This window comes from Octopus bimaculoides, chromosome 13 (assembly GCF_046866305.1).
Source record: "Octopus bimaculoides isolate indiv1 chromosome 13, ASM4686630v1, whole genome shotgun sequence".
NCBI lineage: Eukaryota > Metazoa > Mollusca > Cephalopoda > Octopoda > Octopodidae > Octopus > Octopus bimaculoides.
The window spans coordinates 35,743,169-35,756,471 of record NC_142940.1 but is presented as its reverse complement, the minus strand read 5'-3'; the positions used below and the strand labels follow the sequence as shown (position 1 = coordinate 35,756,471).

General features: G+C 32.7%; 1 protein-coding gene across 2 annotated transcripts in view; it reads left to right on the top strand.

Moving 5' to 3' along the window:
- The window catches only part of LOC106880606 (glutamate receptor ionotropic, NMDA 3A), an 851,602-nt gene that overhangs the window by 493,422 nt on the left and 344,877 nt on the right, over positions 1-13,303 (top strand). For both annotated transcript variants that reach the window (XM_052972427.2, XM_052972428.2), the window contains exon 2: positions 6,992-7,309. In XM_052972427.2, the coding sequence (XP_052828387.1) occupies positions 6,992-7,309 (318 nt within the window). The remainder of the gene's footprint in view (positions 1-6,991; positions 7,310-13,303) is intronic.

Sequence of the window (13,303 nt, the reverse complement as noted above, 5' to 3'; positions counted from 1 at the left end):
AAAGCAGAGAGCTTGAATTGAATGGAAATTAAATTTTCTCTTCGATACATATTAAGTAAATACGAAAGTTTGTATTTTCGATGCCATAGTATTATGATAAATGAACGTCAACAAACAAGATTATATATCATTTTGAAATTTTATTTCATGTTTTAACATCAAAGTATAATCTCTGTCAAATAGTTTTATATGTACGATATATTGTACTTTTTGGTCATCCTCCTATAAATATGCAATTTTTCTTTCGTTTTTCTTTTTCCTAAAATCGCTGCAAAGTTTATTTCGTATCCTTCGAAACACAAAAGAAAACAAGAAACATATTATGTGTATCGATGTAAATAGTCTCATTTATTTATTTATTTATTTATTTACTTATTTGAAGTGCTCTTAAGATGGTAGACAGTGTAGTGAGTTTGAATTGATGATTTATACTTATTCTCCCAACAATTATGCTTCTGAACTCATTCCTCACCAACGTCTGTGATTTCTTTCATCTTACTGTGGTCGAATATTTACATCAGAATCAAAGAACCATTCCTTTCAGTCAATTCAAATATAAAAAGCATACACAATCAATGATAGAATTAGTATAAATAACTCAACTGGCTTTAAGCTCTGCCTTTAGATACGTACAAAGAAGCTACGTACGGAGGAACAAAGTGTTATCCTCTAATCGCGACCATCGTTTCCGCTCCGTTGTGCCTACTATTACGTTTATCGAGCTTCATACTAAACACTATAATCCTATCATCAGAATAAAGTAACTACTGCATGATAAAATCTCCTTGTAATCCTCAACCAGACCGAGGTTTGATATATCAGGATCTTGGATACGTCGTTCGATGTATCTATATACTGATGTTCTGTTGTCCCTGACTGGATGAAAGGCAAGACGGATGTCGACAGACAGCATAAACTTACGAACATTTATCAGTGCAAGCGTTTATTTTTCCTTCAATGGATTTGAGACGATGTCTTTTAAATTTCAGATAGTGAGTTAAGGTGAATCTAACACACACATACACGCATACACACAAACTCACATGCGCGTGCACACACATGCACACGCACACACATGCACGCGCACACACATGCACGCGCACACACATGCACGCTCACACGCGCACACACACATGGATGTGTAAATGTGTATATGTAAGTATCTATCTATCTATCTGTCTATCTATCTATCTATCTATCTATCTATCTATCTATCTATCTATCTATCTATCTATCTATCTATCTACCTATCTTTCTGTGTCTGTTTCTGAGTGTGTTTGTGTGTGGATGCGTGTGTGTTAGTGTAAAGGAAGACGAAAATCCGATTTTCATGTAAAAATAGTTCCAGTAAAAGTATCTAAAGTATAAAGTTTTTAACAACTGGCTGACTTCAAGCACAATAAAAACTAATGATTTTTTTCTTCAGTGTTCTTACTGAACCCTTAGAGCAGGTGATGTTATAAGTAATTTGTAAGCTAACAAAGAATCGAATCCTCAATAGCTACTGAAATTGAATAAGATCGAAAACAAAATACAGGATGTCACAACATTTTCGAAGTAATTAATTAGATAGAATTAATACAAGCCCCATCAAACCAAAATGAAAAATAATTTAACTGAGATACTTAGCAGCGAACCGATAAAGTTTTCCTTTTTAGATTTTAAACAAATACGTAAAGGTTTATGTCATTAAGGGGAAGAGAAAACAATGAAAGTGAAATGGGAGGAGTAAGGGAGAAAGAGAGATACAAAGATACAAAGAAAAGCAGAGAAGGACAATAGTATCATACACTACAATACAATTAAGCTGAAATGCTTAGAAATAAAAAAAAAGTGTGCCAACACATAATACATAATGTTTAAATTTAAAAAACCCTAATGGAGTATTGCCTCCTCCCTGAATGGTTTGAAACTATTAAATTGCTATTATTCCTATACAGCGTACTTTTTATACAGCATGTCGTATTAGTTCCCGACAGAATTTGGGAAATGTATTATATAAAATGCTTAGAGCTAATATTTATTTAAGAATGTAATTTTACTGTCAAATTTATTTATTAATTGTTAAATAATATTATCGACAATTGTGGCAGTCAAGCATACATTGTTATGAAAACTGACAAATGGAGTTAAATATTTGCAGTTGAGTAGTACAGCAGCAGAAATACATTTCAATATTCCTCTCACATTGAAATGCATTACTATACAGCAGAAATATATTTTAATTTCTAAAGGAAGGACCTAAGATGGTGTACATTTTGTTGGCTCTTAAAATGGACATAGAAATAACTAAATCAATTTATAGTCTAATGGCTTTGTTATACTGTGACACTCAAAGCTATAATGTTTTATTGTTGTTTAGCCTCAGTTCATCCTTGCTTCCATAAATGTTTTAACTGAAAGCATTCCAGATTTGACCATCTCGTCTGTTTGTGTGTCGAACAATTTGTCGGTCAATGTAGCCATTCTTTTTGAAGACAAAATTACCTGATTTGAGAAAATTTGGTTGATTAACAGGCCGATTCACCAGATAGCTACCCGTATTGGTTTTCCTCTCCTTACACCTTCTCGATCACTTACATATAAATACCGTTAGAACGTAAAACCAAAATATGTTGCCACATAATAACATTGAAATTAACTGGAAAGTAACTGACGAGGCAAAGATAAACTATAGAATATGTGTAAATTACATTCATAAAATTATGATTCCTTCTGCCAATCGAAATCTAAATTATATATTCTGGTTGCGTATGAATCATATGATTAAATATATTAAATTTGAATTTTACTTTAGGCAAGAGAGTAAAAGTATAAAGAACCTATAAAGTTGCAAAACATCCGTTACTAGCAACATTTGAAAAAATGTCCATTTTTCAACAAAGATAATTTGAATATATGAAATGTATTCAAACTTCGGTTAACACTGTACTACACCAAAAATAAAAATACAATCAAACAATGAAGTTATTGAGGAGAGTGAGCCAGATGTACATACTCACACAAAGTGAGAGAGAGAGAGAGAGACAGAGAGAGAGAGAGAGGGGGGGAGGGGGGAGACCATGTCATCCGGTAACTCTTACGCAAGTTTGCCTTATAAATAAAACCAGAGAAATAGGTTGTCAGAAAGGCATTAAAATGTTAAAACTATTTATAGTAAAATTGTGTATTTGTGTATAAAAGGAGATGGAAATTTAAAACAAAATAGTGTAACTTAAAATATAAACGTTTTAATATATCAGTATTAAACGATGTGGAAGTTGATCGGGTTGACGCAATGATTCAATGTATGTTTAGACTTTTATCCGCCATCTGTAAGACTATGATAGGAAAGAGGTAAGTTAGAAGATTACAACTTCGTTCAGTGGCACATACATACATTAAAATCAGTTTTATAATCTAAACAGAAGCTAGTTTTCTTTTCTGAGTTATGACTTCCAAGTTGATGCAAACGTCTTCGGATCGATACGAGATAGGTTTACGTACTAACGTTAGTGCTGTCCCTTGAAAACTGACATTTAACATGTTTGTGATACCTGTTTAGAAAAAATTGAATAGATACTATAAGCGTTACTGTTCATCACCATGCATGGCTTGAAGAGAGGTTTTTGGAATGATGTACTTAAATACCCAATTCAAAGAAACAGTAGAGCTTCCATTTCACTCGAAGTTCTATGTTCTAATTCATCTATTGAATTAGAACATATTATTTCGGTGTGATATTATATATCTCACATTGTTTGCGGTGTGTACCTATAGGAAATGAAATTAAAAGGATATTGTTATTTATCCTCTAGTCATTTATGGTAGATGAGAGATAATCAGAAATCTGAAGGGAATTTAGCTGCTACTTTTAGTGAATCAATATTAGTAACTGGTTATACGAAACGTTTTAGTGAATGGTATTTTCATAAAATTCCAGATTTACAGCCAAAATCAGATAGTTTTTGGCATTACTTATCTGAGCTTGATTATTCTAAATAAACGTGGGAAGATAAACAGCTGCGTTGTGTTAGAAATAAACTGAAGCTGCATTATTATTATTATTATTATTATTATTATTATTATTATTATTATTATTATTATTATTATTATTATTATTATTATTGATATTGCTATTGTTATTCTTATTAATAGTTCATATATCGGATTTTGATAAATCTATTTCATTTCATCGTATGCCACAAATAATTTAGCAACAACTCAAACTTTAATTAAATTGATTTCTAATAGTTTATTCACGCCAAGTGTTGAGCGCATCTTATTTTAATTAACCAGACATCTTGTTTATTATTCATTAAGGTAAAAGAAATATTTGAACCTAGGTCACGGCTTACGCACTTTTATCATGTTTCAAAACCATTAAAAATTAAAACCAGCTTACCAATAAAGAATGAAACATCTGCAAACTATGCTTTACTTTTAGCCATTACGAAAGGTGACTCCCTGATTTGATTCATGTTTACAGTCAGGTTATTATGCTTTAATGAATCGAATCCTTTAGCCACAGAAAAGCAGATATCCTAAATAGAACTCATTTTTCCTTCAAATGAAAAAAACCTTGCTTAATGAAATCCAGCACTTCTGCAGCTCCTTGTTAAGAGGTAGAAACTATTCAGAAGTTTACATGCAAAATCTGCAACAAAAATTGTTGTGTTCAACGTTTATTCGTGGTTTGTCTCATTTATAAGTTACATCTCTCATTATGATACAGAAACACAGTATTAGTACATTGCTTGGTTTAGCTATTTTAATACTCTTTCGTACAGCGCATAGATGATGTGTATCATATCACTGTGATGTGCTGATGTCGTTGCAACAGGTTTTACAGATTTTAATTACTGACGCAAGGTGAAAGACATTGTTTGCAATATTCAATGAAGTGTATTGTTATTTTAAAATCATTTCAAATTAACATCTGTTATAAGAAAAATTTTCAGATATCATCGCTTGAATTGATTGTAGTCTATGTAATAAAGATTTTCCATTGTTGTTTTTCTTGTTTACTTAAGAAAATAATTGTTACTTAACGACGCATTAAATTTATACTACTAGTTAACACAGACATACACACTCTCATACATTAACTGTTACTACTTGCAATTCTGTACAAACAATGGCACAATATCCAATAGAAATAGATAAATCCATAGTATATATGTCAACGAGAGTTGGGACAGTTTCGTTGGGAAAGAAAATAGGTAACTGACAAAAACGTATTTTATTAAAAATACTCAAATTAAAGTGTTGATCTCTCACTAGGAATGTTTTAGTTGATCGGTCAATCGAACTGATCTGTCTTTTCATTGAAATATAATGTATGTAGTAGACACTTCTGAAGACAATCATGCCTTTATTGTTATCTTTCAGCAACAGTCCATCCAACGATTTGGGGCAGTTGTTATTTCACTAATTTCTCACAAAAGACTTGCGCTGAAGCACATGTCTTTCATGGAGACATAATAAGTACTTTATCTGGTATTTTATAAAACTACAGGCAAGGATTAGTACGGCTGCTGATCTATGCAGTATGTATGTATGTACACACGCACACAAACACACACACACACATACACACACACACACAGACACACAGACACACAGACACACATATCTATGATGTATACGGATGATGCAAGTATTTTAACAATGAGAATAGGACAAAGTCAATACAACAAATATTAGAATTAAATTTCCTTTAGTAATAGCATCAAATTCTTAGGTTCAATCGAAAAGGTTATCGCATTTATTGATACCGTTAGGCAATACACAAACGTGAATGCGCATCAGATCTATGTTGCGTTTGTCTTGCAATCATTAAAAATGGAATATTAAACTTGAGTTTGGTAACTGTAAATCGCCGTCGCTTCAGTTGTAACACAATGACATTTTTGGAAGGGGCTGATTTCACGAAGAATTAAACAGCCGCTAATGTCAAATTTATGATAAATTATTCCAAAGCAAGGAATTTTGATGATATCTTGTATTTAATATTTCGTTTATAAAGTGAAGAAAATACTTATTCTTTTCCAAAACCAAATAATGATTTTAAACATAACGGAATATTAAACGTTGTCATGACGTGTGTTGAGAATTCTAATATGTTGTTACATCATTGAATAAGTCAATATTACAACGAACGTTTCAAAGTTATAAACTGATGTGGTGTCTTACGATGATGGCAAATAATCAAAAAGAGGTATATATTCAGGTATTGATGGATTCCATGAATTTTATGATGAAATTGTGCATTACAATGGTTTGTTATTGGAAAGATATACAAACTCAAAGTTTCACATACATACGCATGGAAAAAAAACATCAGAAATAGTTGTAAAATCGCTTGAAGGAATTGAGCACCGCATCTAAGAGGTACAGTGTACAACAGTGTTAATCACAAAACTAGAGCGCCATCACCACTATCGTTCGTTATCTAATTAAATAGCTACAATGACGTATTAGTGACCTCTCAAGAGGATTCCCAGTACACAGTATACAAGGTATAGTATTATATATCTCTAATAAAGAAGGAACCAGAATATGTTTAATCAGAAATAATGAAGATTTGGTTTCTTAGGGAATTTTTGTACAGGCATAATTGACGTTAAATTTATATAATTAACATACTACTTTATACACTACCGAGAAAAACGGTTTTATTCCTCTGTGTTTGTGAGTGTACGCGTGCTACTCAAATATAAGTGACTAAATGGAATTGTGATATGTCTCTAGCCGATTTGCTAATCAATATTCTGGGCTATTCGAGTATTTCAGTTCAATTAAACTGTGGGGTTTTTTTTTACCAATAAAACACTTTATTTGTTACATATTATTTTTCAAAATGTTTGCTAAATTTCTTAAATCTTTCTTGTTGACACTACTTTCTACATTAAACAGAAATTAGTGGATAATTTTTGCTATTTTTCTTAAAAAAACACACTAATGTCAAAATACTTTTCTAATATATTTCTATGTCTTCATAATTTTTCAGATTGGTAATATGATGTACCTCAACTTGAAACCAAATAATGCTCAGTTGGCAAAAGGTATAATAGCCTTCTTGGAAAATTACGATACGGTACATACTTTTAGTCTCATTTCACAAGAGGAACTAATTGGCGATGGTTTTACTAGTGAAATTACCAAACTGATTCAGGCACACAAATGGATATTAGAAGAAAGTATAAAAATCTCCGAAAGTGATACGGACGAAATAATAAATGTTAAGATTCGTCAATTACGCGACAACAAGGCCCGTATCAATATACTTCATTGTAGCAATAATTTAATTACCAGAATCTTTAAACAGGTTGGTTTCTATTTTATTTTAATTTCATCAATTGACAATATTTGTCTAATTATTTACATCTCATTTCTTTTCTCATTAATTTTCAGCCCGTACATCTATAGGACTAATTCAAATTACTAATGTAAACTATTAACCCATCGTTTCACGTGTATCATTGTTTCAGAATTTTTATAAATATGTGTGTATGTATGTGCAAATATATATATATATATATATATATATATATATATATATATATATATAAATATATATATAATGCAAGAGAGTTAGGGGTTGAGGATTCAACCCACTAAGGGATAGTATCTATCCAATATACAGGCACAGGCATGTGTATTGTAGTGTGTAAAACTATTTATATGGTCTTATATACTGTTTGTAGGCTTTTTATGTGCCTTATATTTTAATATTTTCATTTTTCATTTATTTTTATTTTTACTTTATTTTTATTTTTATTTTTATTTTTTATTTTATACTTGCATTGAATTTTGTGAATCTCTGAAGAGGCCTAGCGAATAATGCATGTACCCCCATTACGTCATTTTCATCTGCTAATTACTCCGGCAAACAGGAGCTATAGAGATAGAATGGGGCATGCCAACGCTAGGCCGAAACAGCTGTAAGTTTCTGTATATTCTCGAATTGCTAAATGTACTTTATATTTGTAATCTTAATTGTTAATATGACATGGTATGTCATAAGCATCTGTATATTGTGGTTTTTGTCATTTTAGTTACAAAATAAACAAATTAATTCAATGGAATACACTGTCTGCAAGTCGATGGATACCGCATATTCTCCTCCATTTTCTTATTGCTATATATATATATATATATATATATATATATATATATTCATACTCTTTTAACTGTTTCAGTCATTTGACTGCATCCATGCTGGAGCACCGCCTTTAAACGAAATAATCAACCCCAGAACTTGTTTTTGTAACCCTATTACTTATTCTATCGGCCTCTTTGCCGAATCGCTAGCCTACGGGGACGTAATCACACCAACATCCATTGTGAAGCGATGTTGGTGGACAAACACAGACACACAAATACATAGATACAGATATATATAAATTCTTTTACTTGTTTCAGTCATTTGACTGTGGTCATGCTGGAGCACCACCTTTAGTCAAGCAAATCGACACCAGGACATATTCTTTGTAAGGCTAGTACTCATTCTATCGGTTCCATTTGCCGAACTGCTAAGTTATGCGGACGTAAACATACCAGCATCGGTTGTCAAGCGATGTTGGGGGGAACAAACACAGGCACACAAACATATACACACAAATACGACGGGCGTCTTTCAGTTTCCGTCTACCAAATCCACTCGGATCGGCCCGAGGCTGTGTATATATGCATGCATATATATATATATATATATATATATATATATATATATATATATATATATACACACATACATATATATATATATATATATATATGTATATACATACATACATATACACACATATATATATATATATATATATATATATATATATATATATATATATATATATATATATATATATATATATATTTATATAAATAAGGATAAGATCGATATTTAAAATATTGATCTTATCAAGTGGTCAGCATGGGAATAAAAACCATCAAAGGTAATAATTATTCAAAATTATAATACAGGGTATCTAAGAGATACCACCACGCTGAAAAATAGCAGTCAAATCCTGACTCTAAAACCACAATAAATGTCCACATATCACGAGTAGCGAAGACGAAGACCAAATAAACCAGTAAAAATAAGATAATTCCAGATCCAGGATTTCTGGCTTTGCATAAATAATAATGCTCGTCCGTATATGTAAGTATACTGTTTATATACATGTATTTGTATTTATGTACTTGAGTATATTCCACCGATGAAGGCAAAGCATTATTATTTATGCAAAGCCAGAAATCCTGGATCTGGAATTATCTTATTTTTACTGGTTTATTTGGTCTTCGTCTTCGCTACTCGTGCTATGTGGACATTTATTGTGGTTTTAGAGTCAGGATTTGACTACTATTTTTCTGCGTGGTGGTATCTCTTAGATACCCTGTATTATAATTTTAATACACACACACACACACACACACACACACACGTATATATATATATATATATATATATATATATATATATATATATATATATATATATATATATATATATATATATATATATATATATATATATATATATAAATAAATACAGGATGCGATAGGTAAATTGTCGCTATCTTATATTTTTATTTAGAGCATGTGCATCCTTTGCTTTTGGTTTTGTCGACTATACGATATAGTAGGGTCAGTTTGGTATCGTCTGTGAGAAAAACCGCACGATGTCACAATTTACTCGGCCAGAAATTTGGAAACAACATGCTGCACTGCGTGGCATTCGCGCTGGAAGCTCCAATACGAACATTGCAGAATTTGGGTCTCACTCTGAGGATAGTGCATGTACTGCGAGTGATAAAAATTAAACATTAAGTCAACTTCATGGCGTTTGGAGTGATCACTAATGATGGCGACGTTATTCCTTCATCTTTTCACACAATAACTCAACACGGAGACATACATCAAGTGCCTGGAGGAGGTAGTGCTGCTCTGGGTCAAGAAGGTGGCTGCTGGAAGATCCTGTGTCTGACAACATGACTCTGCACCTTGTCACACAAGCAGGAGAACCCACTCATGGCTTTCAGACAACTTCTGCTACCACATCACCACTACCTTCTGGCTACCTAACTCTCTAGATTGCAACCCCATTTGATTACGATACGTGGGGCGCAGTTGAGCGAGTGACCAACAGAACTCCTTGTGACACCAAAGATGAACTGAAGTGAAAGATTGTGGCAGCATTCACCAACTTGAAAAGGAGACTATCCAGAAGCGTTGCAGGATAATCCAAAGTCATTGGTTGAAGCCAATGGCGATTTTATTGAATAAATTTTCTATTTAGTATTTCAATATATTTTTATGTAAGTTTCATATATATATCTGTTAAAATGAGCAGTCAGTGTTATTTTCATTTTTGTGAAATTTGGACGATAGTATATTCACCGCATCCTGTATATATATATATATATATATATATATATATATATATATATATGTGTGTGTGTGTGTGTGTGTGTGTGTGTGTGTGTGTGTGTGTGTGTGTGTGTGTGTGTATGTGTGTGTGTGTGTTTGTATGTGTGTGTGTATGTGTCTGTGTGTGTGTGTGTGTGTTTGTGTGTGTGTGTGTGTGTGTGTGTGTGTCTTATATATAATCCTCCTCCGTAATAGCTGAAAGGTATACGTATAATTGTAAGAGGCCATACCATTTCAAGTTGTCTTGATACATGAGTTAATATACAATATGCTGCAATGTAATACATTAATTTTACTGTCTATTAACAAACTACATTGTTTCTCTTTTTTATTGAGCTTAAAAGTGTTACAATAACCAATTGCTCATATTTATAAGTTTTATGGTAATTTAACGGTCTGTTTCAGACCAAGAACAACATCATACGTTTTGCACCATTACCTCTATGTAACATTTTTTCTTCTCTTTTTATTCCACTGAGAGAAGATATTTTTATTTCTTCTAATAAACTATTAGCATAATCATTATAGCCCTCATTTTCTCATCATAGCAATCTTTCTTCACCTGCTTCTCTTACCCTTTATTATCGCCCTCAACGTTGCCATCATCGTCGTTATCATCGCCGTCAATGTTATGAGAATGCAATGAACTGTGTGTATGCATGTTTATGTTCTTTGCGTGTTTGTACGAAAATTTACATGATGTTCATGTATGCATATTTTTATACGTAACAATTTTGGCTAGCTTTTCACTACCAAAGTGCATCATGTCGTTGTCGTTAACTCATTCTCAACTCGTTGGCGAAAATTATTATTTGTCTACCGCATCTGTCAAAGAAGTTGAATAAAGCCTTATTTCCAATATGGCAATTCAGTTTTCCTTACAAACGCTCGTCAGTTTGAAATTGTCCGTTCTGTACCCTGGTTTTTACATTTCAGTTTATTCAACTTCTTTCAAACAGGGGTCGATTTCAACGTCCAGAACGATTTGACGCAGATCCTAATTCGACAAATGCAGCCAAATAATGGAATCACTGGCACAGGATCTTCATTAACTTTATTAATACTTTAGAACAGCATCAACTAGATAAACTGAATACACTTATCACCTATATTGCTCTATTAGTGTACGAATATGTAGCTGATCGCTCTTCATATGACGATGCCATACAAATATTATAGAATTTCTACGTGAAGCCCAGGTATGAAATTTTTGCAAGACAACTATCTACTTGCTACACAAACAAGAACGCGGTCATAGTCTCGATGAATTTTTACAAAGACTCAAATCATTAACCAAGGATTGTAGTTTTCAATCAGTTTCCGCTGAGAAGTATGGAGAATTGGGAAGATGGTTGAAGATATCTCAACACATGCAATCTGAGAAGTATCATTAGACTGAAATCCGATGAAATTATTGCTTTGGGAACAGCAATAATGAAATTATTTAAAATTATAATACAGGGTATCTAAGAGATACCACCACGCTGAAAAATAGCAGTCAAATCCTGACTCTAAAACCACAATAAATGTCCACATAGCAATACTTTACCACTACCAGCATGAAAATCTTATCATCGAACTCTCTGCTCAGGAAATCTATTCTTTTCCTGTCTCTTGGAAAGGAATCTTTTTGTCAGCACCAACACATCGTGTGTCAGTATTACCCACGCTGAACATCACTGTATCAAATCTAAGGCCTATTTGTGTAACCTACCCTCTTCCTTCAGTGCTTGGAAGATCTTTCGTAGCAGTGACTTGAATTGCAATCTTACATCCTCAACAAATTAAAGCCTGCATCCAAAAGCCTGGCTTTCATCTTTAAAATCTAAAAATACTTCAAATCTTGGCAATTAAAAAAATTGTCTCAAAAATTCAATGGCGTCCTGTTTCTGTTGCTACTATACATGCAAATACCTTAGATCGCATCTAAAAGTAAAGCTTCCCACTCTCCAACTGACTGGTATAGAGTTGCTTATAGACCATAGACGTTTGCGTTTCTATCGCTTTTATAAAGGCTTTAGCATCTCAGAGCCGGTGTAGGTCGTGTTATCTTAACACATACCGACTTAGACGTCTCTTTGCTCATCTTCATGTTATTCCTATTGTGTGTAATATGTAGCCTCCCACTTATTACCATGCACAAGCGTTCTCTCAACAACGCTTCTTCGTGACTCTCTCTCTTTTCATAGTTCTTTTCTGCAGTAGTCGATCTGTATTTTTTCTTTAATAAACACCTTAACACACATTGATTTCGCCAGCTGTAGAAAGCTTGAGAAGCCATGACCAGAGCCCGTCCCATCAGACCAAAGCGTAAGAATATATGTGATCTGTAAAATAGTGTGATGAATATGGATGATACAAAGATAAACGCTTGGCAATGATGAGGCGGCGTTTGGCTTCCCATTCTTGCTTGATGCTATTTCAAAAATTATATCACTAGTTTTTTGTTAAGGTATAAGCAATACTCTGAATTGTTTGGCTGTACAACACAGTGTTTATGTAAGGATTATTCATTTAAATCTTTTAATGAAAAATTTAACATCTCATTAAAATTTACACTGATTGTTTATTCGATAATTCAACAATGTATCAAATATCTTACAAATGTTTTTCTTGCATAGCTTAATCATATTTCATTTTAAATTAAAATGTTGTATTATGATATTACATATATACAGATGCTCAAGTACAAACACAAGCGCATAAATGTTTGTGTGTGTGTGTGTGTGTGTGTGTGTGTGTGTGTGTGTGTGTGTGTGTGTGTGTGTGTGTGTGTGTGTGCGTATATCCGAAATTTCATACACACTTTTTGTTCTGTATGCAACAGACATATAATTATTCGCAATATTGATGTATAACCAAGATAATTTCTATGCAGTGTTCTGTTACG